Source organism: Neospora caninum, chromosome X (genome assembly GCF_000208865.1).
Source record: "Neospora caninum Liverpool complete genome, chromosome X".
Taxonomy (NCBI): domain Eukaryota; phylum Apicomplexa; class Conoidasida; order Eucoccidiorida; family Sarcocystidae; genus Neospora; species Neospora caninum.
Genome location: NC_018396.1, coordinates 3,766,680 through 3,793,764, shown reverse-complemented (window position 1 = coordinate 3,793,764; position 27,085 = coordinate 3,766,680). Strand labels below are relative to the sequence as shown.

Genomic DNA, 27,085 nt, shown 5'->3' with positions numbered 1-27,085 from the left:
GGTTGTAGACCTTGTACATTGAAACATCGCAGTTCTTGTCTAGCTGGGCTTATGCTGTCATATCTGCGAAAAGAGCCCCCGCTCGCGAACCCTAGTGCCATTAGGTTACAAAGTGGAGGTATTGCCACATGCGGGAAGCACCAAGACAGCCAGCTCCCAGATTGCAGCCTTCAGTGTAAGGTACAGCTGGTGTACTCTCGAGCGGGGACAAACTGTGTTCGTAGCTACTAACGCGTAGCCGGGGGAAAACGTCGTCTTTGGCATGATGGCCGAAAGCAGGCAACTGTAGAGTCCTCCGGAACTCATTGGTGCGTTCCCAGGAAAGGTTGCATCGATAGCTATTATGTTTCTACGAAGAAGGAATCCAGGCGTATAACTGTCACGAGTGTCGTTGCTTCTGTCAGCACGAACCTCGTATGTTTTTACAAAGGAAATAGCGAGACCACCTAGGAAGTTCATCTGATATGTGCCAGCAGGAAGAAGAAATACACCGGTTTTGCTTCAACCAGACCAGGCAGCCTTCAGGAGCAGGTTTACAATCTGCGTACCGCTCCTCCCCACTAATAGTTGCGAGTGTAACCTGGGTAATTCTTCCTTCAACAGTGTGCTTCCCCCTGCGCAACAATGTATGAATTACCCTAGGAACGTCATAGCCACCTAGCGTAGGTGTTTTCTGGTATGCGTCGACGCACAACTCAGCTTGGTTTGGGCAGGACGATACTGAAAAACAGACCACGTTCGTGTAGTTGCCTAAATATCTTAGTACGTCTGTGTCTAGGATCTATGATTTCGCCTCTTGCGTCTGTTCTGTGTACGTCTCCCACCTCCCGTCGGCATGTAGAAGAATCACTCCTGTTTGCTGTTCACAAATGCGTAACGTGAGGGACAAGTCTGGCGCATGAGCTAAATAAGTGTTGCAGCGTGAACGCCTTGTGTACCGGTTTCCTTTTCGGAGGCTTTGGTGGCAGGACCAAAACCCCTTGTGCTCCCATCCTGTACAAGTGTGACCGCAGCAACAGATAGCATACTTCCCCCTCCCACCCCTGTGGTGGAAACAGAGCCATCAGAGGCTCTTGCAGATGTCTGCAAGGAGCGGGTTCCGTTTCTCTTCTATCTTGCCAATAAAGGCAACTCGCCGCTTCAAAATCATCTCGTGCTTCGGTGAAAGAGGCCTAGGGTGGGGGGTGTCCGTTCCTCTCTCCGTAAATAACTACTTACACGTCATTGAACGCCTAAAACGTACGCTGCAGTTATTTCCAACCAGATGTCGGAGTAGCGCCGTGAAAGCCCAGAGGAAACATGCAGCTTTCTCTCTGGAAGCACCGAACAGCAATTCGGTGCAACCGCAGACTTCAGCCTCGTAGGGAACACCGGCGACCAAAACCCAAGCAACGCAGATAAGCTTTCTATCGCCGGTGACTCCCCGGGACTCGCGTCCTCGACGCCGTCTAAAAGATTCAGGAGACGCCGGCACACATCATCTTTGCTTTAAGTTCTTGCCCAATTATTGGCACGTGACAAGAAATACCAGGGACAAAATAAGGCTTCGCGTCATATAGTCAGCGCGCTGAAAACCTCCTCTTTGGACCTCTTAACACCAAACGAAAACTAAAAAATGAGATATAGTCATGCCTGTTGTCCCCAGCTAAAACGCAGCCGAAAACAGAAACTGACAAAAGGCAAAGCATAAAAGCGAAATCCATAACTCACCGACAAAATCAAAATCTTGGGTAGCGCCCCCGCCGAAGGAGATGAAAACAAACTAAAGATCCGCTGAAGCACTACTCATTTTGCATTTTGCACCAGCGTCCAATCCCTGACTTGAGGTTCTCGATAGAACTCGATATCGTCCAGAATCCGACTAGCTGGTGCATTCCTTACACAACACGAAAACTTCGTTCCTCCTCTTCGCCTCTCAGAGGAAGTTAAACGGAAAACCGAGTGGCGTAAATGGTATGCCTACATTTCACGCCCAGCGCAGACGCAAGAAACGGGAAGTTATGTTTGCGGGAGTTCGAGTCAGATGTACAGTCTGTCGCCATTTGGCTTTAACGAACCTGTTTATTTGGCACACAGTAGAGTCTGTCCGTCCTACTTTTCCCGTCCACACACTCGTCCTTAGTTCCCAAACCATACAGAAAAAATAACAGTTGATTTTTGTTGAGTCCACTTCGCAACACCAGTGTCAGCAGGGGACAATCTGTACATCCTGGACCTGACTGCTCCCGTTTCCCTACAATGCACAACGATGTCTCTGTTTCTTTGACAAGACGGCGAATTCTGGACTGCCGGCCTAGAGAGAAAAATGCCTGCATTCCGAAACTCCGCTACAAGGGCGAGCGTGTCCTCCGACTGTCGGGTGGCAGATGTCTTTCCCCGATCTGCAACGAGCGTTTCACGACCGCTGCTCCACACCCCAAACGCCAAAGAGCTGACAATCCGTTAAGGCGCCTCAGCCCTCGCCTCAAATTATCTGACGACTTCTTCGACTTCGCATGGAGGCGCATGCATGGAAGACACTGAATACAGAAAAACTACGTGTGCTTGACTGTTTCGCAACTCTCTTTTCTGTCGCAGCGTCTCGTAGCCTCCATTCCGCCAAACTCGCACTGTACTACGCTCTCATGCATCGACCAAGACAACACTGCACATTCTATCTGGTTGTGAAGCAAAGAGGAAGGCACCGCGTTGTCGGTTCGCGACGCCTTCCTCTACAGCTTCGGGAAAAAGCACGGGCCATGCGGGAACACTTCTCGGTCTCGTTCTCGATCGAAAAACTGAAAAAGTAACTGCACCGCTCTCCCCGAGATTCGTCTGTCTATACACATCAAGGCCTGACGTGCCGTCCCGAAGTTCCATTGCGACCTTTGCACACCTGCAGGCAGAGTCAAAGAATCCGCGAAGCATGAAGCGCCCTCCCGACGATGCCTGACCTACAAATACTGGGTCACAGAGAAGAGCGAGTGACTGGTAGCTCGACTGAGGCGCATCTCACGGATGCTGTGCAGATCTACCGACACAACCCGAACAAACGCGTTCAGTTCTGCTCTCGTTCTCCCATGCAAAACGAAATAGTGGAGCCTTCCTCTCTCAAAGGGGGGAACCTGGTCCTGCTCAAGCGGGGTTCAGAAACTACAAAGGCTTTCACCGTGCCCGTTCCCTGCGCTTTTCACTGAGGTCGAAATCCCCTGGCTTTCACACTATCGCAGCGGCTGCCGCACGAAACCGTGGTCTTGTGCTCATTCCAGAGCGGCTGTTTTCTTTCTCTTTTTTCTACGATAGCACCCACGCCCTGCGCTTCTGGACGCAGGCGATTTCGACTTACTGCCTTATCGACGAAGGGAGATTGCTCATTGAAGTCGATCGCGATAATCGGAAGGCGTCGAATCTTCACTTGTTTCTCTTGCCTGCCGCCGGACGTTTTCGCCCCTGCATCTCCGAATTGAGGGCTGCCGTCCGCCTTCCTCTGCGTTTCCTCTCGCTTTGCGTCGTCCGTCTCTTTCGCCGAGACTGTCCCCTTCTCTTTCCCTCCCTTGCCACTTCTCTGCTGCCCAGTCTCCTCGCTGTCTCCCGCCCGCGGCTTGGCCCTCGCCTTTCCACCCTCCCCTGTCTCTCCTGCGTCTGCTTCGCCGTCGGCTTCTTCCTCTCCCTCTTCCTCCTCACTCTCGCTGCTCTCACTGTCGTCACTGGAGAGGTCTGAATCAGAGAGGTCTGAGTCTGCCTCGTCCTCCGAGCTCGAAGTCTCGCTCTCGCTTTCGAGCAGCGCCTTCCACTTGCTGTCGTCCCTGTCTTGTCCTTCGCACTCTGTCTCTCCCTGCTCGCCCTGGCTTCGGCAGTACTGATTCAAAAAGCGAAACGTGCTCTGACTCCTGCGTCGAATCGGCCTGTGAATCTCCACGCAGAAACAGAACCTCGGTCGGGACAAGTACTGCCGGGTGTATCCGCGCTCCAGCTGACTCGCCTCTTCTCCCGAAGCGACTGACGCGAAGCAGGCGGGAAAAGCGAGAGGATCTTCCGTGGCTTCTGCACCCGTCTCCTCTGACTCTTTTCCGCTCTGCGGCAACTCGCTCGCCTCCCCGGCGGTCTTCGCTTTAGGTCGCGTCTCCACTGCGCCGTTCCGTTCCTGATTCGGATCGGAATCGCCGCCCCTCGAAATCTGCTGACTGCCTAGCGCCGCAACGGCCCGCCAGCAGGACACCTCCGCCCGGTCTGAGAGAGAAGAGGCGCGATTTTCTTCGGACTCTTTCGGTTTCTCATCCGACGCGAACGGTGGAGACGAAGTGTCTGGGGACGGAGAAGACGCACACGACAGAGATAACTGTGGAGACTCCGATTCTCTCCCTCCCTCGCCCTCGCGGAAAAGGCCGTGTCCCCCCAGACCCTGTTCCCGAGAGCACGCCAGCGCAGAACCTGCAACGGAGGACGCAGGCGAGTTGTTCGCCACCCTGGCACTCCGCACCCGTCTCGAGGACCTCGTCGCAGTTTTTCCTGCGGAAGATGACACCAGCTTCGGCTTGCTCGAAGGCGGCGCTTTCCCGGGACGCGCAGCGTAGTGAATCTCCTCGACGTCGGCGAGTGTGCTGCCCTCACGGACGTCTACATGCTAAAAACCACGGCAAGCAGAGAGAAGAACAGAACTGCCGTGGCAAGCGAAACAGGGGAAAGAAAAGAGCGCTCGGTCCGCACGAGGGAGATAGGATATACTCGCATGTAACTGCAAGAAGATCAAAACTATGATACACCCTGTAAAAGCCAAAAACATAAACTGTAAGACTCGCGATAGAGACGTCGCGCCACGTCTCGATCGCTAACACCATTCGTACAGAGAAAATATCTACTTTTATGTCTTGCATGTGACGCTAACCATGCACAGTCGAGCTATGGTCTATCTATGCTGTTGATGCCGGCTTGGTGTGACCAGAGGGAGTTGGTGCCTTGCCGAGCCGTGATTCCCTGTTTCGCCGATCTTTGTCTGCGACCGCATTCCGCGCCGAGGCCAGTCGAGCCGTTCCTTCGAACTCCCTCGCGCTGTCTCCGATTTCTCGCGCGTGTCTGCTCTCGCACAGGCTGTCCCTCCTCTCCCGCTGTGCGCCGGCGTACCTGGTAATTCCTCAAGTCTGCACACGAGTGGACGACGATGACATCGCCTTTGCGGACGCGAATCTCGCGCTTCAGAAGAGCCACGTTCGTGTACCAGTGGCTAGCCGCCGAGCTCTCGCGGTTGTCGATCGAGACGCCCTTCAGAACTTCCACTTCGTTGCACAGCAGCAGGCCGCAGAGTTTGCCTAGCGAGAACACAAGGGAGACACGCGGGATCGACAGAACCTCTGGCGCCGTCTATCGGATGCGGCGGTGCCCACGACCCCACGTAACTCGATATAAAACGAGAACAGTCATCCAAACAAAGATCCAACCGATTAGGGCGGGGTCTGGGGGGAGGCCCCTGTGCGAGAAAAGGACGGGGAAACCAACCGACAGGGCGACAAGTCGCGGGTGTCTCCTCACCACTCCGCAGGCATCTGAAGTGCGCCTGTCTTTTTTGGAGAAGCTGCGGCCGCATGGGCTCCTCGAACAGAAGCTCCTCGAGAGGCGCGAACTGATCGCTGAGGCGGAGACCCGCAAACTGCATGTCGACCGACTGCAGCAGAACGCGATTTGGGGAGAGAAGTGTCCGGAGCGGATACCTGAGGGAGCGCGGCAGGGGACGGAAGCAGAGACGCATGCGGGAAGAAGGGACTCGAGCCCTAAAAAAATTCTATAAAGTCGAGGCACTCAAGGGAAATGGAGAAGACACGCGTGCAGAGGTCCGGACCCGGGATCTGTCGCCGTCTGTTTCCTCACACTGAGACGAAAGACAAGAGAGCAAAACACGGGGGAACGACGAAACAGAGACGCGCGCGATGGGTGGAATCGAGACACCTGCGCAAAAACGCGAGAGAAGGGAAGAGTGAGGCGAGAAGAAGAGAAGAAGCGAGAAGAGGCGAGAACCGAGAGAGAGCGCAGGCCGCGGCGAAGAACAGGAGACACGCACCTGTAGGGGAGGTGACCGAGCGCTCACAGGCAGAAAACGCGGAAACGGACAGGGGGAAAAAGTACCTGTGATGGGGGAAGAGAATGTGGCGAGGTCGCGGCAACTCGCAAGGCGTGAACCACGTACGGGCAGCATACGGCACCGAGGCCGGACAACATCCTGAGGGTGCATCAAGAGCACATCAAACGACCCCAGGAGGCATGAAGAGAAAACGAGAACTCTGGCACGCCCCGAACGCAGGGGGCGGTAGAGATCGGGAGAACGAGACTGAGAGGTGCGAAAACACAAAGTGTTTCGTTTCTCACCCGTGCGGGCCTGGATGTCATCGACGACATCGGCGACACCTTCGTTGCTGCAGATGTCTCCGATGATCTCGTGAATGATCAAGTCGAAAGGCCCATATCCGTCTTGTCCCTGTTCCCTGTCTGCCTCGTCCTTCACTCTCGCGCCCTTCTCTTTTGCGGCCGCGTCTTCGCTCGCCTTCTCCGCCGCCCCGCCGTCTGTGCACGGATCCTTCCCTTCGCAGTCGGGGGGCTCGCCCGGGCCCTCCACGGCGGGTGCGGGCGAAGGTTTGGGCTCGAGACACGAGGCCTCGAACTGCGCCCCGCCGCTGTCCGCCGAAGCTGCCGGGAAGCCGTCGCTCGAAGGCGAGGAGAGACAACTGCTCGTGCTCCGCTCCTCCAGAGGCGCGCTCGGATCGATCGCCATGGACTTCACGGCAGACAGGGACGTGCTCTCTCCGTTTTTGTCCGTGCATGCGGTTTCCATCGCTTCCGCCTCGCCGGCCGCCGAGCACGACGTGGAGGCCACGGGAGACAGCTGGGCGATCCCTCGAAACGCGCACTCCTTCGAGTACGCATTCACGACCTTTATCACGCGGTCGAAACCGTACATGCGGACGAAAGCCTGCGCGTCGACGGCGGCGCGCCGGACCACCTCCAGAGCGACAATGCTTTTCGCGCCTGACAGACGCAGACGCAAACAAACGCGCCTCTCGAAAGGCATCGGATGTTAACGCTGTTTCACAAGTCGGACGCACACGCCGCCTTGAAACGGCCCCAAATGGCCTGTCTGAGGCTCCGCCCTTGGCCGGCCTAACGAGGGTGGAAACGCCCGTGACACACGCCGAACCGCCCGCCCCGCCCCGCTCTCTCGTCTCTCTTTCAGCTGCTCTGTGCATCTTCTCCCTCGCATGCAATCGCCTGCCTCGCGCCCACGCAGCCTTTCCCTCCTTTCCCCTGTCACCTCTCTTTCGCTTCTTCCGCTTCTCCTCGTACCCGCTCGGGCCGCGTTGATGCTGAGGACGCAGAAGGGCCCGCAGCCGATCTCCAGAACGCGGTGGGCCTTCCGTCGCCCGTCTTCCCCGCAGCGTTTCTCCTCGAGGAGCCGCGCGACTTGCGTCTCGATCGCCAACTTGTATAAGTTCATCCGAGCTGCATCGCTCAGCATCGACGAGTGATTGGTCTCCTTGAAGCGTGACGTAATGGTGTACGCGTTAGACAGGGGAGCGCTGTTCGGCAAAGTCGGGCACGCTATGCTGCGAAGAGAGGAGAAAACCCAAAGAGAGAAAGGAGAGGGAGAAGGTGGAGCGAAAGAAGATGGAGCGAAAGAAGAGGGAGAGGAAGCGAAGGGAGAAGAAGAGAAACAGACTGGCAGGAAGCCGGCGAGACGCGAGTAGGAATCACCGCGAAGATGCACTGAGCGAAGGCTGGGAGGTCCAGAAAAAAGAGGAAAACGGAGTTCTATAGGACAGGCAGGCTCTGTGTGGGGAATGACGCAGAGAGGCCCCAGCGGCAAAGAAGCACGTATGAAGCGCACCCTCAAAGCTCCCTTCTGTATAGAAGCCCGGTCTAAGGCAAGGCGCCGAGTTCGGGACACAGCCGCACAAAGAGGGACACTGAAGCCACGGAGGAAAACCCCCGAGCAGCTATTCAACCAGAGACTGACGATGCACGAGTAGACACATGCGCAAAGACCAGACCCGTTTTGGCGGAGGGATGGATGACGTACGCACACATGCATTGGCACGAGCGGAAGGACGAACCCGGGGGTTCGATGTGTGCACTCGCAGCCAGAAGATCGAAAGCCGGCAGACTACACAAAAAAACAGAGTGAGGCACAGAGAGGGCGACACAGATGAACAGCCACACTCCCGTCACGAGCAACAACTGCATGCGAGGTGAACTTGAAAATTCGCCGAAGGGGGATCTGGAAAGCGACAGACAGGGGGCGCGTCTCGTCTTCTGTACCTCTGTTGCACAAGAAAGTCGAGTTTTTTTTGAAGCGAGAGACCGGCCTCGTAGTCTCCTTCGCGGCGCCGAGAGCCTCGCTGGACCATCACGGTTCCTGTGGAAAGTTGCTTGAGGCGTTTCCGCAATTTTCTTTCGATTCTTTCCCGCTGTGCATTGAAGTCTTCGTCTTCGTCCTCTTTCGCCTCTTCCTGCTTCTCCGTGCACATCTTTGCTTCCTTGCCTTCCCGCTTTGTCGCTTCCTCTGCGCCGTCGTCGCGTTCCGCCTCCTCGGTCTCTTCCTTCTCCCGGGTTTTTCCGCGCCGTGCGCGCTGTCCGCCAGGAACGCTCTTCCCTCTCGCTCGCCCGGCGCCTCTTCTTCCCCGAGAAGCTGGGGCCTCGCCGGAGTCGCGCGACTTCGCCCCTCTCTTGCCGCGTTCTTCGCTTTCTTCCGCGCAGTCCTCTGTCCGGTCTAGCTCTTCCTCTTCGGGCTTGTCTGCCTCGCTCTCTTCCTGCTCGGTGTCTTCTGCCTCTCTCTTCCTCCTCTCTTCCTCCTCTCTCTTCTTCAGCAGCTGGCGGCGCATGAGGCGGACGAGGTCGCGCCTCGCGCGCCTCCGTAAGCGCTTTTCGCGTCGGCGCATGCGGCGCCTCATGCGTTTTTCTCGTCGTTCCTCCTTCACCTTCTGCAACTCTTCTTGCTCACGCGTCACTGCGTCCTCGTTTCCTCCTGCCCCGTCGCTCGCCTTCCTCGCGTGGCCGTCGGCCCCTCGACTCTCCGCTCCGCACGTGAAGAGGCGCCTCCCCCCTCTCTCCCCGTTCTCGCTCTCCATGTTGTCCGGCGCGGCCTGCGCTTCCTCTCCCTCGTCCGCGTCTCTCTTTCGCCGCTTCCTCCGCTCGGCTCCGCGGCTCTGCTCCGTCGCGCCACACGCAGGCGAGGGCGACGGAGGCGCGGCGCCTTGCGGAGGCGCAGGCAGGGACGCAGCCGGCGGGGCGTGCATCCCACTGCGCAAGGGCGGGTGCCCAGAAGGCCCACTCTGGGCCATGCAGCGAAGCGCGGCGAGACCGCCAGGCAGCCGCTTCAGCTTCTCAACCAGCGCGGGAGAAGCCAGCAGCGCGGCGCGGAGGCGAGCCTCTCTGTCGGTCTCCACTCCGGCCGCGCCCGGAAAGCTCCCGTGCTGTGGCAACCCCTGTGCATACACCGGAGGCCAGTAAGCCGGAAGGTGAGCACTCCGCGGCGCGTCGCCCCGGTGACTTGCCAGCGTCTGTGCACCCCCTGGGGCGTGGGCATCGCGTGGGAAAGGGGGAACCTGAGGCGAGGACGCGGGCGGCGCGGCGGTCACACCAGCTGGCGAGCCGCCCGCTCTCCGCTCCTGCTGAGCCACGCAGTTCGAGGCCGACAGTCGAGGGTCCCAGCCTCCAAAAGAGGGCAAGGGCGATGTGGGACCGTGCGCGGAGTGCGCAGCAGGGAGAGAAGCCCTTGGCGAGGGCGGAAACACTGGAGGACGCCCCGCTGCGGCCGGGGCGGAGCTCGACGGACACACTTGAGAAGGCCGAAGAGAAAGCGGCAGGTGCGCTCTGTGCTGAGTGAGAAGCGACGCGGAAGGGCCCCAGGACGCCGCATCCCCACACGCTGCCCGTCCTGCGCCGCTGCCTGGTTTGCCGCCTGAGCGGAGACTGTCCCCGAGTCTCTGAAGAGCGAGGAAGCGCTGAAAGGCAATGCGTTCGCTCTCTTCGTCTCGCCCTCGCTCGGCGCTCGCCTTCGCGTGCGAAGAAGACCGCGCGTCGCCCTCGCGCTGCGGAGTGGAGAACACCGTGCACGCCTCTCCGCTGCTCTCGCCCTTTCTCTTCCGATCGCCTCCGCATGCTGGGGGGAAGGAAGCAAAAGAGGAGACGTGCGGCGCGGGTGAAGGCGCCGGCTGCCGCAAACGCTCGGTCGCTCGGCCTCTCGACACTTGACTCTCCGGATCCCCGATGTTCTGGAAGAGGTGAAGCAGGTGCTGCAGCTCGGTGGCTTTGGCTGAGAACTGAGCCTCGCGCGAGTCCTGCTCCCGCGGAGCAGCAGCGGCGTCGCCCCGCATGCCGCTCCCTGGCACCGGCGACTCCTGGTTCCCGTCAAGACGATACGCATTCGCAGCGCCCCCGCACCTCTTCACAGGCTCCCGTCCTTCCTGAGCCGCAGGCGAAGCGTGTCTCCGAAGAAAAGCCGAGGGCAGCGAGCCTCCCGCGCTGTTGAGGCCGTCGCTGTTCATGGTCTGCATCTGCCCGGGCAGGTGGGTGAAGCGATCTGTCAACCGCTGGAGTGGAAGACTGTCTCCACTTTGAAGGCCGTGCCTTGCTATTTCTCCGCTTCTGCGGGACGCCTGTCGAGCGCACAGTGGCTGGGTTTGCTCCTGGATCGCTGGATTCCGCGAAGTAGCGGCGGCGAAGCCCGGAGCCGACGGAGAGACAGAATAGCACGCCGACGGCAAGGCCGAAGCATACGCAGCGCATGCAGGAGGCTGGTCTCCGGAAGAGAGAGGCGCCTGCGTGAACGCTGGCTGAACAGCCCCTGTCCTCTCGCCGGGGTTCGCCGCCGAGAGCCAACTGGGTCCCGCGCCAGACCGAGAAAACGGAAGCGCCATTCTTGAGAAGAAGGGAAGACGTTCGTCTGCCTTCGGGTTCCAGAGCCTCTTGAGAAGAAGAGATGCAGGAAGCAGTTACTGATCAGGAAATTCCGTATCCACAAAAGTGTCGCCTTGCGAGCGAAACGCCATAGAGGCGACGAAAACAAGACGTGCTCTCGACCCCGGCTCCTTGTACAAAAGTAGACGCACGCATATATAATGTATACACTTGTCAATATGCATTTAGAGGCACAGACCTGTGCGCATGCAGATATTCTGCATATTTCTTCTTGCACAGATGTCGGTATTCCGTTGAGCTAGACTGCTGTACGAGGCTTCTCCGTAGGATTTGAGGACACATGTTCAGGCGAGCGTGAAGGACAGAGCAAACGGAACACAGGATTTTTATGGAAAGGAGTGTCTGAGAGGCGAGAAGAGGTTGAAGCCGGAGAAGCCTGAAGGTTCTCTTCCTCGGCCGCCAGGGAGGCTTCTTTTCCGTGGATTCCCGCAGACGGCGCACACGTCGTGTGCGCAATATGCATTTGGGATCCTGAGCCGACAAAGGAAAAAGAACGAGGAAGAAAAGAACACGGGAAAGCGTTGACGCACAAAACACGGATTCGACAGAATTCCGCTTTTTCCGCTTGACCACGAGACAAGCGGGAGGGTGGAGGGAGGGACGTCGACAGACGAACGGGTTGCCGTTCGGGGGGGTGGGGGGGAACGCGGGCACACAGTTTGCAAAGTGGTCAGGGAAACGCGAAAATGACCAACGACAAGGCGCACTTTCCGCAGCCTTCTTCCGGGAGGAAACAGGGAGAAGTGTGCATCAAAAAAGACCAGCAAACGTGGGGTTCCCAACCCCGCGAGGGTTTGCTTTTCCGGCATGCTCTCCGAGGTTCTTCGTGCTCTGCCGCGTTCCCCAAAATGCGCGCGCGATGAGGACAGCCAGCCAAGTGATTGTCCACCGTGTACATACACCCGAGTCGAAGAATTTTGAACGAAAACAAGGAGACAAACGGGCGGGAAAGAGTGTGCACTGTGGGGAATAAGGGGGAAGGGAGCGACACCGGAGGCAGAAAGAGAACCACACAGGCGAGCGAGACGAAGCGAAAGACATGAGAAGCGGCCGAGAACCTTGAGAAGCACCGCCGGCACACACACACACTGGAGCCTCGCGAGAGAAGTGGACGCGAGCAAAAACCGAGAAAGTGGCAAAAGGCTTCATAACAACGGGAGAGGAAGCCTCTTCCCACCGAAACAGAAAGTTGGAAGTGCGTTTCGTTTCGAGTTTTGCGCCGGTCCTCACTTGCCGGCAGCTTGTACGCACACACACATCGGGCAGCCAGAAGTCTCGTATGCACAAAGTCGAACTGGGCAAATTCCCGCTGTCTGCACGACACGTAGAAACTCTCGCGAGGTGCCTCCTCCAACGGAAGAGAAAAGGAACAGAGACTGAAGCACATGCCGTCCTTGAGGGTGTCCATACTTACGCGTTGCTGTCTGCACTCTTTTTGAGGCTGACTCGGGGTCACGAAGTGGAAAGCAGAGCATGGGCTTTTCTGTGCCGCACAGACGCATGGAGAGGTTCACCAAGAGACGTACCCGTCGAGCGCCTTTCAAACCTTTCTTTGCAGGTCGAGCGCATCCGCAGCTTCACCTTTGCTGGCAGCGGTCGGGCCCCCGGTCAGAGGAAATCGAGGCATCTCTTAAAGCGGTGTATCGGGAGGATGGACCTGGCGCACCGGAGCACGAGATTCAAGACGATAAGCTCCTGGAGTATACGCACACCTTCCCACACGGGGGCCACCGCTCTTCTGTGCGCACATCCAAACTTAAACATATATATGTGTATGTTTGGATGAGGGGCGTAACAGTTAGGCGGAGATCCATTATAGGTGTGTGCTTAGATTGTCAGTCGCCAGGCATTCGCACGTGCGCTTAACGCACGTGCACATATGCGTCCGTACACTCCTGTTAGTAGCGATTTCTCCAGGTGCGAGAGGCTACATCGGTTCCGGGTGGAAACGGGAAAAAGACGAGTAAATACACAAGGTGTGCTCGCCACAGTTTCAACCTAAAGATAACAGAGAGGCTCCTAGGCTCCATGAGGCGGTGGTACTGGGCCCCTCAGCGAGCATTCGGGAAAGGCAAAAACGCCAAGACTGACACTGCCACAGACAAGTCGCTGAAACTTGCCTGTTCGAAAGCTGAGAGAAGTCACTGACGGCCAGAACAAACGCCCTCCGAAACGGCACCCGAGCAGCGACGACGCTTTCCATCAGGACTGACTGCGGGTTTCCTTCTTGGAATAACGAACGCTGTAGATCGCACGTCCCTCTGGGACAGAACAGACACTCGCAGGAAGTGAAGAAAAGATCGCCTACATGCATGTGCATTCGTTTGTACACATATATATATATATATATATATATACATTTTAGCTTCTTTCTGTGCAGGCGTCTTGGCAGAGCGGAGATTTCGCGATCACGGACCCATCAGCAGCATCGGATAGGGAGAAAAAGCGGGGGCTTTCGGTATACGTGTCCAACTGTTTGTCCGAGTTCGGGTTGCGCTGCAAGCGCATGAGCCTTGATGCCGGCAAGCCTCTTGTTCAGAACTTCGAACTCTACAACATGAACGAACCGACCCTACCTCTCACCGGAAAGAGTGCATGTCTGACGAAGAAGACGCGGCAGTTGTCCGCAAAGACCTGCCAGAAGATGCCAAACTGTGGCACTCAAGCTTCTGTTGCTCCCTCGATTTCTTCTCTTCCTCTGGTTCTCGCTCTATCCTGTCTTCTGATCGGCCTCTTTCTGCCCCGGCCTCGTCCTTAGCATTTTGGTTTCGAGAGCAAGAATGCGAAGTGTGCCCGAGGTGTGCAGGGTGAAGCGGCAAGGGTATCTCTCAAACTGTCGCTGTTTCTCCGTCTCAAGTCGGCACGAGTCGCCGCCCTTTTTTGTCTCCAGCGTTCGATCCATTCCGCTCCCCCTGCCAAAGATTTTTTTTCAGGGCTACAGATAGCCGGGACTCCCTCAGCGGCTCCCAGCGACGGAGACGTCCCGGTGACCCACCGCTACATGTCAGGATTTTGCGGGTAAATTGTCAAAGCCTTTTCCACATTCGGTCAGTCTCCAGATCAGGCGATTTTTCGCGCAACATCCAAGCTTTTCACGTTCCAAGTGGTGGTTTGGCAGGATGTGTAAGTGTCTAAATCGGCATCTAGCCACAGCGTGCGAGGCGAAAGTCTTCCGTGCATGCATGCTGGACCCCTTCGAATGCCCGTCGTTTCTGTAAGCGTCATTCCTTGGTACCCTCATCCGAGGTTTTCATCGTTCTCCGGCTCCTGGAGAATTCCCGTCTTCGACGCACCGGAAGTCCACCTATCCGTCCTGCCTCGCCTTTTTTCTCTCGCGCGTCGGCAGCATGCGGACGTGTGCTGACTGACGACTGGCGATTGATCAGCCGTGTACAGACGCTGGAACCACACTTGAGTTTTCCCGCGGCTCTCGGTTCTGGTGGTTCTCTTCCTTTCAAAGCGTTTTCACCCAAATCCCTGTGAGCACGGCCGTGCACGTTTCTCGTCGACTGGCCTCCGAGGACGGTGTCTGTCCGTATGAAGTCGCTTTGTGTCCTGACGAGGCCAGGCCTGGGGCAGCCCGCTGGGCGTCGGCACGAGCGAACCTTTTTCTCAGAAGAAGCAATCTTCTCGTACACCCTACCCTGGTCGAATGCCTGCACACGTAGGCATCTATATATATATGTCCGTCTCTACGTGCGTCTGTAGTTATTTCCACACGCCATTAGGTACCGTGCCTGTCTTTCGGTCTCCATGACGGCTTTCCGCCTGCTGCGGAGTTTGTAACTATGATCTTTACATAGTTCAGCCCTGTATTCGTCAACTCTGTTAATCCGTGTCAGGTCTGATCCTCTGTCGAGGGACCGAGACCTTGCATGCGCCCGCGTGCCAGCGTCTCCTGCATCCTCCCGGTCGCTGCGCTTTCCTCCTCAGCAATGGCCGCTTGTGGCCGAGCTCTGCCGTCGTCTGGATACACGCCTGGCGTCGCATGCAGCCCCGCGCGACTCCAGAAAGATGGCGCTCCGGAACCTGCAGGCCTCTCGGAGGATCCCCTGCTCTGCCTGCTGCAGCAGGAAGAGCGCCGAGTCGCTGCGTACGAGCACGGCGTCGACGCGCTCCTCGCTTCGCTGCTGTCTCAGCGGGAGTTTCGGCGCAAGCAGGCGCGCCTGGAGGCGGAACTTCTTGCAGACTTCCAGTCGCAGCAAACCCAGCTGGCGAGAGCGACGCGACACGTCGAGAAACAGCTGAAACAGGTTGAGGCCCGCGTCACGGCCATGAACGGCGTCGTCGTCCAACTCGAAACCGAGCAGCGCCACTTGGAGGAGGCGAAAGAGATCGTCGAGGGCATTCTCGAACTCCGAACACTGAAAGGTTGGTTTTTTTACTCGCCTCAAAAGCTGCGCTCGCACACACATGCGTGCAGTCCCACCCATGCATGCGTGTGGGCGCAGCTGAAAGTGTAAAGCAAGCGTGCACGAAGGAGAGCGAAAAAACAAGGGTTGTCACGCGAGCGTCAGAGATTTGGGGCCGAGATACCTAGAAAGGTCTGACTCCTCTTATCGCCCTGCGCGTTTACGCGGCCAGGCACTTGTGACCGGAAGGCTCGTTTTTGCGCGAGGACTCGCGAGGGCGTTCGCTGTATGTCGAGCGACAGGGTCCGACCTTTGGGCTTTTGAGAATTCGCGCCTCTCTTCTCGGCTCGTGCCCACGTTTCGCAGTCCTCGCGCGGCCATCCGCAGCTGCCTTCCAGCGTCTCGCACTCGCGCCGTGTCTCGCCCCTGTCTCCCCTCTTGACTGGATCGCCTCGGCGCATGCGCCTGAGGGGATGGGCGAGCGCCAAGAAGATTCTTCCAGCTAAAAGTGACAGGCACTTCGCAGCCGTCGCGAGCTTTCTCCACCGTGCGCGCGGCTGTCTCTGCTCTCTCTGCACCACTCGCAGACCAACTGAGTGCCGCGCTGAGTCGGCCGAACCTGGTGAACGCCACGGAGGCGGCATGTCGCTTCCAGGAGATCCGATCTTTCTTCGCGCTGGTCGACGGGAAATATGCCACGCAGCCTGCGGCCTTTTCGCTCGCGTCCGCTTCCCAGGCGGCTCTGAGCCCGCCCCCGCGGCTGTGCACTGTGGAGGCGGCGGCGCTGCAGCAGCTGCAGGAGATGCAGGCGAAGTTGCTGGAGCTGCTTTTCCGTCGGCTCTCGGCTGCATGCGCGAGCGCCGCGCGGGAGCAGCGCGAGGCGCGCGAGGCGCGCCGACGCGGCGTCTCGAAAGCCGAGAGTGAACGCGAGGCTCCCCACGAGGCGCGCAGGGGAGATCGCTCGGGCCGCAGTCAGGAAGAGCCTTCAGAGGTTCGCGCTTCCCAAAAGGGCGAGTGGCGCAGAGAGCTCGTTGCCGCCTTCTCCTCGTTGCGCGCCCTCAACCTCCACCAGGACGCACTGCAGCGCTTCGCCGACCAACTGCGCTCGCAACTCGCTGACAGCGCTGCGCGGCGATTCAAGTGAGACTCGAGGCGTCGAGAACCTAACACGCATCGCCGCTGTCTTGTTGTTCTCAGCTCACAAGTTGGTAGTACCTCTGAACACAAGAGGGGGCGGCTGTCCGCCTCCTGGCCCCCCTTTTGCGTGTCGTCCCGGCGGCTTCTCAACTCGCCACGAATGTCGAGACTGTCGAGGCTGCGCCACACGTGCAGGCGCTCACCCCTTCGCGGCGAGGGCACTCGCCAGTTTCCATGGGCCTGTGCGGGTCTTGGAAAGGCTCCGAGCTCGCGCGCATGTTCGTCCGTTGCGCCTGGCGGCGAGTGCGCGAGGCGAGTCCTCGTGGAAAAGCGAGCTTGGAGCTTCCCCAAGAAAACCACACAACTGGTCTGCACTCTCTCGCGCACAGCCTGGCGACGCGCTCCCCTGTGTTTCCTTCTCAGAGCGCTCCTGCAGCTGCAGAAACGGTCGGCGAGGCCGCAGGCCTCCGGCGACGAGTGGACTGCCACCGAGCCGCCCGATCTTCTGCTCCACCACGCGGCCTTGGAGCAGCTCGCGGCCGAGGTCGCTGACGTGATGCGTTGCCAAGTGAAGGTGTGCAGTCGAAAAGGGCGCCCGCGACCTTGTGGGAAGAACCCACAAGATCTCCAGATGGCCACATGCACAGATAAGATAGAGATCCAGATAAATAAGATACAGATTGATATATATATATATATATATGTACGTAGGTAGGTAGATGTGCACGTATATCTGGGTATCTAGGGAAACATGCGTAAGGCATATTTGTGTGCATGCGTGCACGTGTTCTGTGGCGATCCCGTCGTCGCCACATACTGTCGATCGCTGAGTCTGACGGGCGAGAAGATGAAGCGAGGAGAACAGACTCTTGGACAGAGCTTGCGCTCGCGCAGCCGGTGAATGCCTCCCCTTCGACCGCCGCTCGCTCTTGGCACGGGCTCTGAAGTTCCTTTGTAGTTACCGGGACTGTCTGGGCGCTGTTCACCTAATTGAATACTTGTACATAGGACAGGAAGTGCATGCATCCATGTCTGCACCTACATATATATATATATATATACATATGCATGCATAGGCACAGATGCATGGCGCTCTGCAAGTCTGTGGATAGCTCAGGCTGTGCGCCTTCTTACAGCGAACAGTGGTTGGTGTTCGGATCGGGCCTGCAGGCGCTCGAGTCGGCAGCGGGGACTCCTCCTGCATGCGGCAGAGGCAACTGGAACGCAAGCAGATCTGGCGAGGCTGCGGCTGCCGGGCTCTTCTCGATCGTCGCGCTCCGTCAAGAGACGGATATTCAGAGTGTGCGCATCCTCAATCATTTCTCTGACTACAAGTGAGTAACTCTCTTCTTCCCTGGTGCCTCTCAGCTTTCAAAAACGTCCCGCCGCTGTGGAAGATCCCGTTTTCGTCCTGACCCCCCGCGTTCTCACGCATCCGCCACAGGTGTTCCATGCGCGCAGGCTGCGGCGCATGAATATGTACATATATATATATATATATGTGTGTGTGTATATGTACATATATGTAGCCATACATTCAAAGATATATATATAATTATAGGTACAGACGCTCCGGACGCAAAGAAGAGGGTGTCTGTCTGAGGTTGTTTGTCGGAATATGTCTGTATCTTTCTTTTTCTTTTCCTTTTTTGACCGTCTTCGTGTCTCTTTCCGTTTCGTCGCTTCAGCCACTCTGCATCCGGTTTTGGCTCGCTTGTGGTGTTCACCTCTCACCGCTTGGATGTCTTCGCTGGGAGGCTCTGTGTGTCTTGTCTCCGTGCGTTTTTTTTGCGTGGCGATTCGCGAGAAAGGCCAGCAGAGAATGTTGTTTTGCTCGTGTGCTGTGTGTGCAGCGAAGACATCCTCGCCATGAAGGCAGGGGACAAGCAAACGGCGACAAGTCTCCGGTAGGTCTCCTCTCCTTTAGCGAGTGGACACGTCTTCAAAGCGAACGGGGGAAAACTGTGTGCGTTGGCCATCAACATTCCGTGTGTGCATGCAAGGCGAGGCTTACAAGTGGTGGCATATACTCGTAAATAGGCATTTATGCATGTATCTCTATCTGTCCATATCTATATTACCTAGATGTGTCTTACCTTATCCATCTTGTCCAGATATCTCTTAGTGTCTATCTTCTGTAACTGAACGATATGCATATATGTATATGTATTTGTGGACTTGTGTATGCCTGTTTGGATGGCGACGAAGCCCATTTTTGAGATGTACGTGCTCTTTGAAATGCAGCTTTCGGGTGTCTTTCGAGGGAAGAATTTTCTGGGCGTGTGTGCTCACTTTGTGTGTTCCGGCAGTCGCGTGGACTGCGTTTTGTCGGAAATCATCTCGCTTAGTGCGCGGTGCATGCGCCTCCATCGGCGCTTCAAACTCGCGGCGTCCCGGCGAGGCTCGTCCCTCCTGCTTCAGCAGGCCGAGCACCTTCCTGCGGGACCCAACGCCGCGGCGCCTCAGACTCGCGTGGAGTCGCTACGTGCAAAACCAGGACAGGGACGAGGCTCGGCATCCGGCGCAACGCTCGTCGAGTTTGTGCGGCAGTGCTCGGTGAGAAAAAAAGGACGAACAACACTGCCGTAGACGCCCGAGCAGTGGATCGTGTTTCCCCCAATGGGTCTCCCTCCTCTATTATCTTTCTCGGCTTCGCTCTTTCGTCTTCTCTGCGTGGACGGGAATCTGTGTGGCTTTGTGTCAGGCGATTCTTTGGATGTTGCCTCCCTGCTTCCGCCGTTTCCTCTCTCTGTGCACCTCCTTTGCGTGTGGGGTGTCTCTCTTTTTCAGGCGTGTGCCGACGCGACTTTCCAAGACTCTCTCTTGATGAAGGGTCGCGAGGAGCTCATGGCGCACTATGTGTCCCTCGAGAACGCCTTCACCATTGGGTAAGAAGACTGCGGCGCGTCGCCAGTGTCTCTCGTTCTCTCTCGCCTCTTTCGTCTGTGCCGTTTTGTGCTGGGCTCCTCGCCTCAAGCGTTTTCTAAGCTCCCCCCCGCGGCGCGCGCGTGCCCCTCTCGGCCGCGCTCCCCTCTGGCTGGCGCTCCAACCTAAATGCAGATACGGAGACAGCCAGAGGCGGAGATCTCTATGGAAAGACAGAGATTTAGGAGGCAGTCCTTTTCCACGTAGGCGTCCCTGCATGTGCCTATTTGCTTGGAAAGGCGGAGCAAGTTTGTGCGTTCGTGTTTTTCCGTCCCGTCGCTCTCCGCGTCAGCTCGATCGACCAGGCGTTGAACGTCGCGGACGAGGTTCCCCTGCAGTCTGCGTGGGAGGCGGAGCACGCGCAGGGCGCCGGCGGCTCGGCAGTTGCGGGCTTCTACGAGGGGCATGGCGGCTGTCAGTTCTCGCCGTGGGCGGGAGGCGCGTCCGTGCCGGAAAAGGACGAAGACGACGAGTGCTTCTACTCGACGGTCGTCGATGACGTATTCTTCATCCTGAACAAAAGCGTTTTGCGCGCCATCGGCAGCCTCGACGTCCTCGCCGTCTGCGCTGTCGTCAACAACGTCTGCTCCGTCCTCTCTTCCGAGGTGAAGGCGAAGCTTCGAGGCAACCTCGAAGAAAGCAAAACGTACTACGCGAACTACATCCGGGTACGAGAGAAGAGACAGCCCGCGACAGCAGAGAAGCTGCAGAAACGCGACTCCCTGCAGCCTCAGACCAGGGGACAGAAACGCGACTCCCTGCAGCCTCAGACTAAAACCTCACGCAACGATCCCCCCCCTCCACCACCCCACACCTCCATCTGCATCAATAGACATAAATGTATATATATATATATATATATATGTATATATATGTATATATATATATATACATATATGTATTCGGATCCAGATGATAGGTGGCTGTGTATATGTGTAGACGGGTGTATGCATCGGCGTATGTAGCCATGCACGCATTTTTGGATGTGAAGCCGTACCTTTGGCCATGGAAAGGGTAGTGGCCACATACGTGTGCTGCTCGGGCCGTTCCACGTCAATGTGCGTGCTCTTCTACGAATATGGGACAAGGTTTCGGCGCCCGCACTTGCAAACCTGCACGCGTCTCTATCCGGTACCGACACCGATTGTCGATCACTCCGCATGTTCTCCCAGCTTTTCTCGACGCAGGGCAGCACCTGTGGAGGTGACCATGACTGGATGCGTCGCTGTTTTTGTGGGACGTAGACTAGCGAAGGAGCGCATTGTTTCCTTCGACAGTCCGCGATGTGTGCCTTTCTCTCGCTGCAGCTCGAGCCTCACGCGCTGCGTTACTCTCTGGCGGAGAGTCTGCGAGAAGTTTTTGAGCGCCAGGAAGGCCCGCCGCCCGAGAGTCTGAGTGAGAATCGAAACTCGCAGGGCGGGGCCGGGCAAGCAGAGAACGCGAAGGGAACTGGAAAGGGACTGAAGAGGAAAGCTCGGAGGAGTGGCGAGCTGGCCGCAACGCAGAAGAGAACAGGTCTCGAAGTAGAGAAGGGAACGCGGTGCATTCGAGGGGAAAAAGGGAGTGGAAAGGAAGAACGAGGCAAACAAGAGAGCAGTTGGAAAGGAAGGACCCGGGAACGGTCTAGCTTCAGTTGTTGTCTGATTGGTATTCCCCTCTCGCCGTTAGTATGATCTCAAAGTACCAGAAGCCATGTGATCTATATAGTATAACGGGACATTAGACCGGCGGCCGCTGGAACCGCAGGAGAAAACGCAGAATTTGTTGGGGAAGGACACGACGATACCCTGGCGCCGAGAGGCGAAAGCAGAAAGAACGGCCAGGCGGCCTGGGTCTGCGCAAGGAGCGACGAGGGGTAAATCGAAACGGAGGCAGTAACCGCGCCCCCTGAACCCGCAGGGAGGTTTCGCGAAAAGTGAAAACTTGTCCCTCTCGTGTCTGGTGTGCAGGTTCATCTTACAGCTGGCCCCACAGCGTCAACAACGTGTCCTTAGCTGTAACGACGCTCAAGAAGTTCAAAGACCGCGTGGCGCGCGACTTCACAGAAACCTTCTTGCCTGCGTCTAGGAAAGAGGCAGAAAGGCAGCGCAGGAGACGCGGGAAAGAGAAGAAACAGGAAGGTGAAGGTCGCAGCGAGGACTGCGGGCCGAGTCACAGCCAAGGCGCTGGAGAGAATGACGGGGAGCAGCCAGCTGAAGGCTTGTCTGAAGCGGACGACAGCGAGGAAGAAGAGGCGACAGACGAGCAGACCGACGACGATTTCGTAGAAGAGGAAACGGGGAAACGGGAAGGCACTGCACCAGCTGCCGCGCCGAGTGTACAGGCAGCGGACCAGGGGGGAGTGAAGGAGCCGAAAGCCGCGCAGGGAGGCGCAAGCAACAATTTAATGATGTTCCAATACACCCTACAGGCAAGTGGGCCGCGATTCCAAACCCAAAAAGGCAGCCAGCGAGAAAGAAAGGCATATAAATCCAAAAGTGTAAGACACCCTACGGTTTACAGCACCAGGACAAAGTGCGCAAAGAAAGAATGTGCGCAAGAGGGGGGTGAGCAGAGAGCGAGGCGGAAGGCGCAAGCAGGGGTGTCGCGTGTTCGTAAACCGGTCCGGCAGTCGTTTGTGTCTTTTCGCTGTTCAGGCGGTCGACGGAGTCGTCGAAGAACTTCAGAACCTCCACGAGCGATCCTGCCGAGTGACTCTCAAGTTCCTCCAGCCCCACCTTCACCGCGCCTTAGACTCTCTCCACGATGTTGTCTTTGAGATCCACGAACGAGCCGGCGAAGGGGAAGACGCGGGCGCAGGACGAAGGAGCCCGCAGATGGAGGAACCCCGTCTCGGCCTCCTGGTGAGGTTCCTGGCCCGTGCAAGAATCCAGCCGCGTTGCAGAGCACGGCTCTTGACGAAACAGGGCTGTCCCTGCACAGTCCTAAAGACGGTTTCCACAATGCATCTCCATGCGTAAACGATACAGATCTGGAAGCACATACGTTTCCACCGTTATACATGTGTTTGTGGATGTATCTGCAAGCATGCATGCATACAATGTATAAATGCATAAATGTGTATAGGATACTATATTAGTATACTCGAGAGATGAGGTGTGTGTAAACGTGTTTGCATTGGAGTGCACGTTGATTTCGCCGTTTGTTTCCCGTCTGTGCTGTCTGTGTGTCCTTTCAGGATGGCGGAGGTGTCGGCGACGAGCGCCTGCAGGAGCGCTGGCGGCTGCAGCTTCAGCGAGGCCTGGCGATTATCCTCGCGCATATCGGTCGGGAGTACGACCGTCCGACGCAGAATCTCTGCTGCTCCCTCCTTTTGCAGGTGGTGAGGAATAGCGCGAGCAGGAGGGGAAGGTGCGGTGTTCTTGGCTTCATGATGGTCTGATGTGTACGCCGCCGTCCCGCTTTCCGTGGCAGAAGGCGTCTGCGTGCGCATGCAACCTTTTCTCGCTGCGGCCCTCGCGGTCCGCCAGGGCGTTTCTTAGGATCGGTTGGTCGCCCGGGCCCCTCTGTTTAGCTTTCAACGCCTGCTGTGGAGGTTCCTAGAACCTGAACGCGGCTGTGCTGCTCTCCTTGGCGCCCTGTGTTCCCGTCTCCTGCCTGTCCAGCTCGCCACCAAGATGGAGACGCTGCTCCTCGACAAGACCTACACGGCTCTGGGCGGCCTGCAGCTGAGCGCGCAGCTCCGGCGTTTCCTTCAGCAAGTTTCTGCGCTTCACCACGCCTCAGGGCCCGTCCTGGGGCACGGCGTCCAGGCTCCTCTGGCGGCGAGGGGACACCCTCTCGACTTTCCAAATTCCGTCTTTCGCAATGGAGGCTCGGCGGTCGACGCCGGCGCAGGCCTCTTTGGTGCACTCGCCGCTGCCGCCGCTGGGAGCACAGCAGCTGCGGTTGGCGAGCAGGCTTTGGAGGAGGAGGGCGAGGGAGCTCTGGCGAAAGTCAAGATCTTCTGTGACACGCCCATTCGGCCTAAAGTAGGGAAACGCGGAACTCCAAGCCAAAGGGAGACTCGTGTGAAAGCGAGACCGCGACAGGCAGTGCAGCATGGCGAGAGAAGCGAACGGTTCGGGGCTCCGAGGGGACCCGAGACACCCGCGTTTTTCAGGCGCGTCCCACAGATCGCGTGCACCCTTTTCGTCTGCAGGCCGCGTCTTGTGCATCCGCCCCAGGAACGCATCGTCTGTGTGCTTGCCAGCCTCGAGCCGGTCCAAACGTGCGTTTCGCTGCGTTGGTGTGTCTGCAGTTTGGCCGAGTGCTGGAACTCAGCGAACTGCTCAGCCTGGGGAGCCTAGAGGAGCTTCTCGACATTTGGGGTAAGGCCGTCCAACTGCGCGTCCCGTGTGAAGCGAGCCTTTGCTGGAGCGAGGCGGGGTGTATATGTCGGGCGAGCGAGTGTTTGGCGCCTGAACTGGAAAGCGTGAGTCGCAGCCTCTTCGAGTGGACTCGTCGCTGCACTGTCTAGACTGGAAAACGATAAGAAAGGAAAGCGGTGTTTTCTGGAACAGTTGAGAAGGTTCCGCACGGCCCTTCTTCCGTGTTTTCTAGGCCCGTCGTCCGGGAAATTCTGGCGTCTCTCTGTCGACGAAATGAAGAAGGTAACGACACTGGGCGCTGCCCAGCCTCTCAACACACACGTGGATTCGTCTGAGAGGCCATACTGTCCGAACTTCGATGTCGGGTCTCGCGTCTTTCCCTTCGTCATTTTTGTCTCTGTTTCTGGTCCTCTCCTGCGGTTCTCTCGTCCTTTCTCAGCTTCTGCACGTTTCCTCTCTTTCTGTTTCTCCTGTCTCCGGCCAGAGACTCCGCTGGGAGAACCGACACATTCAAGACATGCTTGAGGCGGTGTTGCTCATGTACGTGACTCGCATGCGGAGATATGGATGTGTTCATAAATTCGGGACTCTTTGCATTTTGTGTTTAGGTCTTGGAGCGTCGCGTCGATTTTACCAGAGATGAGATCGAGGCCTTCTTCCACATGCACCAGGGGAAATGAGCAAGGAAGTTTTAAATGCCGACAGTGCGCCGCATCGTTCTCACCGTATTGTGGACACGCGCAGTCAAAAAGAATGAATTTTGGCAAATGAACAAGGGTGCACAATTTAAATGTACAGCCGCCCTTTTGGTGGAGTCGGCATTGAGACCGCGTGTGCCTTCATACCTGTCTACTATCAATATATATATATATATATATATATATATATATATACCTAAGTGTAAGTACGTTTAGAGATGGAGGGAAGGTACTTTCCCGTGGAGAGACATTTACGAATCATGGCATTGGAGAACAGCATCAGGAACGGTTGCGAAGAGAACACTGGAAGTTCTGTTTTCTCATGTCAGCGGAGGAACGGCCAAAGCCTTCCGCTTCGATTCTGCTGCCGAAAAATGCATGTGGTGCTTTACCCGTTTGCTCCTTTCTGTCTGTTGGACAAAAAGTCTGTCAAGTGGAAACCGCGCAACACGGCAGTCGTTCGGCGCGCAAAGATGCTGATCGCAGTAGCAGCTGATGGGCTTCTCTTCTCCTTTCTTGCTAGAGGTTTCCGAAAGATTTCGGGTTTTACTAGGTTGCGAGGGTTGCGGAGGTGAGAAGCGAAGGTCTGAGTCCTCTCTCTCGGTTCCTCCGCCAGTCGCGCGTTTTCCCCGCTGTGTTGGGCTCGGCTGGTTTCTTGCCTTTGCGACTCAAATCCAGAAGTATCCCTTAACTTGTTAATGCTTAACTGAAATTGGAAATCTAAGGAGGTGCACTCCACGCTCAACCCACTGCCATTGCAGCCGCAGAAACCTTTCTCCACTCCGTCCGTGAACAGACAGCTAAGCACATCGCTGTGTCAAATAATCTGAGGCACTACAGGGATGCATGAGCTCGGCGCGACAGCAGCGTTCTACGCTTTTCTACGAGATAAAGAAGAAGACGAAAGAGAATCATAACACAAAAGGAACGGACTGTTCTATGGCGTTAACCACGGAGTATATCGCGTGGAACCTTTTTGAGAGGAAACAAGCAGAATATATAAAAGAGAGACCGGAAAACAACTCCTTGTACTTCATGTGACCGCCGGGACTTGGAGAACCGGACCTGGGGTGGAAGTGAAGAAGGGGAAGGATTTCAATCAAGAGCATATGTCTTTTTGCGACCGCAAAGGGAGCGGCGTTCGTGGATGGTTTGCTCCCCCCATATTCGACCTAGCGATCGAGTCCACTGCCCCCCGATCGGGATTTCCCAGTTTTCGCGTTTGAGGCAAAAACTGTGTTCACTCGGGTACAACTCAAATCGACGAAACCGAGGCATAGCACCTAGGATACTGGATATGTCTAGAGATGGGGAAGCCTTACACATGCTGCTGTTCTACGTACGCTTTGTGATCACCAAGGCGACCAGAACACGACTAGAGTGAGTGTGTTGTTAAAGTAACGCAGCCCCGCCGGTCGACTTTCGTCTGCTCCCCCCATCATCATCATTGGCGTTGTCAAAGTTACACAGAAACGGATCTCCGGTTCCTCAGGACCAGGTGTTGCGTCACGGTTTTCACTCGCGAGAAGAGGCGGCTTGAAGGTGTAGATTACACCGTCAGGTGTATATCTCTTGGTCCAGAGGCGCCGGAGATTTTTCTTTCTCTTGTACTTCCCAAACAAGTCCTCGTAATCGACGGACGCGTCCTCACACTCCTCTCCATTGAAACGGAAAGCTCGCTGATTCAAAGGATTATTCTTCCCGAGACGAGGTGCAAACACCATTCGACGGCTTTTATCTACAACCTGAAGTTGCTCCCCTTTTATCAGGTACACATCGCGCCGCACGTCGCCTAGTGTAAGCCCATATTTCCCGATCTTGACAACCTCGATCCGAGGTGCGTTCGCTGCCAACGATAGGGGAGGGCCTTCTGATGCACTCGGCCGCAGCGACAGAAAGTCCAGTGGAAAGCCGGATGCCAGAAAAAGAACAAACTGTGTCACCTTCAGTGAGGTGTTCGTCTGTCGCCCGGCACAGACCATCCTGTCAGTGTTCTGTAAATAAGTTGCTGCCGAAGATTCACCAAGGGTAGAAAGTCACCGTTCGCGTTTCAATTCCTGCTCAACGGAACGTGCCACGCCGTCGCACGTCAATGCGTTAAATCTTCTTACCTCGGCGCCAAAGATGCCGAGGCACCACCCAGTCGCATTTGCAAGTACGCAGAAAAGACAGAGATCAATGCTTGCACTGACCAAGCTAGGCAAAGGTATGCTTCTATTTAGGAACTCGTCTTCATATGTGTATGTTCATTTTTCCACTGGGTCCTTGAACAGTAACTGCACAAGTGCAAGAGGCAGACTGAAACCTCCAGTGTATGAGCCTCGCCTCCCACAGCGATCATCGCAGCTACCGGCACTGCTGTGTTATCTCCAAGGTCCCCAGCTTTGTCTGCATTCTATCAGCGGTTTTGGTGAAAAAGGGTTAGACGACATGGTCGGGCAGCTTTCTCGACTCCATCATGTCCATGGAACCATGGAAGAAGTACGAGGGGGGGAGCGAAGGGGGGGGGGGGGGGGGGGGGGGGGGAAAAACCCTTGGGTTCTTTCCCCTCACAATTCATCTTTGCACTTTGGGAAACTGTACCCTTTTTCCCCATGAAAAAAAAGGTAAAGGGTGATTCAGGCCGGCATTTCCCACCATCAAAAAAAAGTGCTCGGGGCGCCCAATTCCCCCCCCCTACAAAAAAAAACTACGGGCAACGTACTTGTAAAACCCTTTTTTT

General features: G+C 56.7%; 3 protein-coding genes across 3 annotated transcripts; 1 reads left to right on the top strand and 2 right to left on the bottom strand.

Annotated features, from left to right (window-relative positions):
- Positions 1–2,827: 2,827 nt before the first annotated feature.
- NCLIV_049230 (conserved hypothetical protein) lies at positions 2,828–10,880 on the bottom strand (the record flags this gene model as incomplete). The annotated part of the gene is made up of 8 exons (XM_003884475.1): positions 2,828–2,875; positions 3,326–4,603; positions 5,101–5,285; positions 5,506–5,684; positions 6,097–6,190; positions 6,337–6,993; positions 7,309–7,568; positions 8,281–10,880. 8 exons carry the CDS (start codon positions 10,878–10,880, stop codon positions 2,828–2,830), a joined length of 5,301 nt encoding a protein of 1,766 aa, XP_003884524.1.
- A 3,996-nt stretch (positions 10,881–14,876) lies between these two features.
- NCLIV_049220 (conserved hypothetical protein) lies at positions 14,877–24,345 on the top strand (the record flags this gene model as incomplete). Its single annotated transcript, XM_003884474.1, has 16 exons — positions 14,877–15,312; positions 15,881–16,433; positions 16,854–17,004; positions 17,601–17,764; positions 18,284–18,337; positions 18,740–18,986; positions 19,221–19,318; positions 19,648–20,023; positions 20,663–20,750; positions 21,305–21,834; positions 21,992–22,198; positions 22,534–22,677; positions 22,961–23,326; positions 23,596–23,665; positions 23,898–23,947; positions 24,274–24,345. 16 exons carry the CDS (start codon positions 14,877–14,879, stop codon positions 24,343–24,345), a joined length of 3,606 nt encoding a protein of 1,201 aa, XP_003884523.1.
- Positions 24,346–25,715: 1,370 nt separating this feature from the next.
- On the bottom strand, positions 25,716–26,345 carry NCLIV_049210 (conserved hypothetical protein; the record flags this gene model as incomplete). Its single annotated transcript, XM_003884473.1, has 1 exon — positions 25,716–26,345. The coding sequence occupies one exon, from the start codon at positions 26,343–26,345 to the stop codon at positions 25,716–25,718; it is 630 nt and encodes a 209-aa protein (XP_003884522.1).
- Between the last annotated feature and the right edge of the window lie 740 nt (positions 26,346–27,085).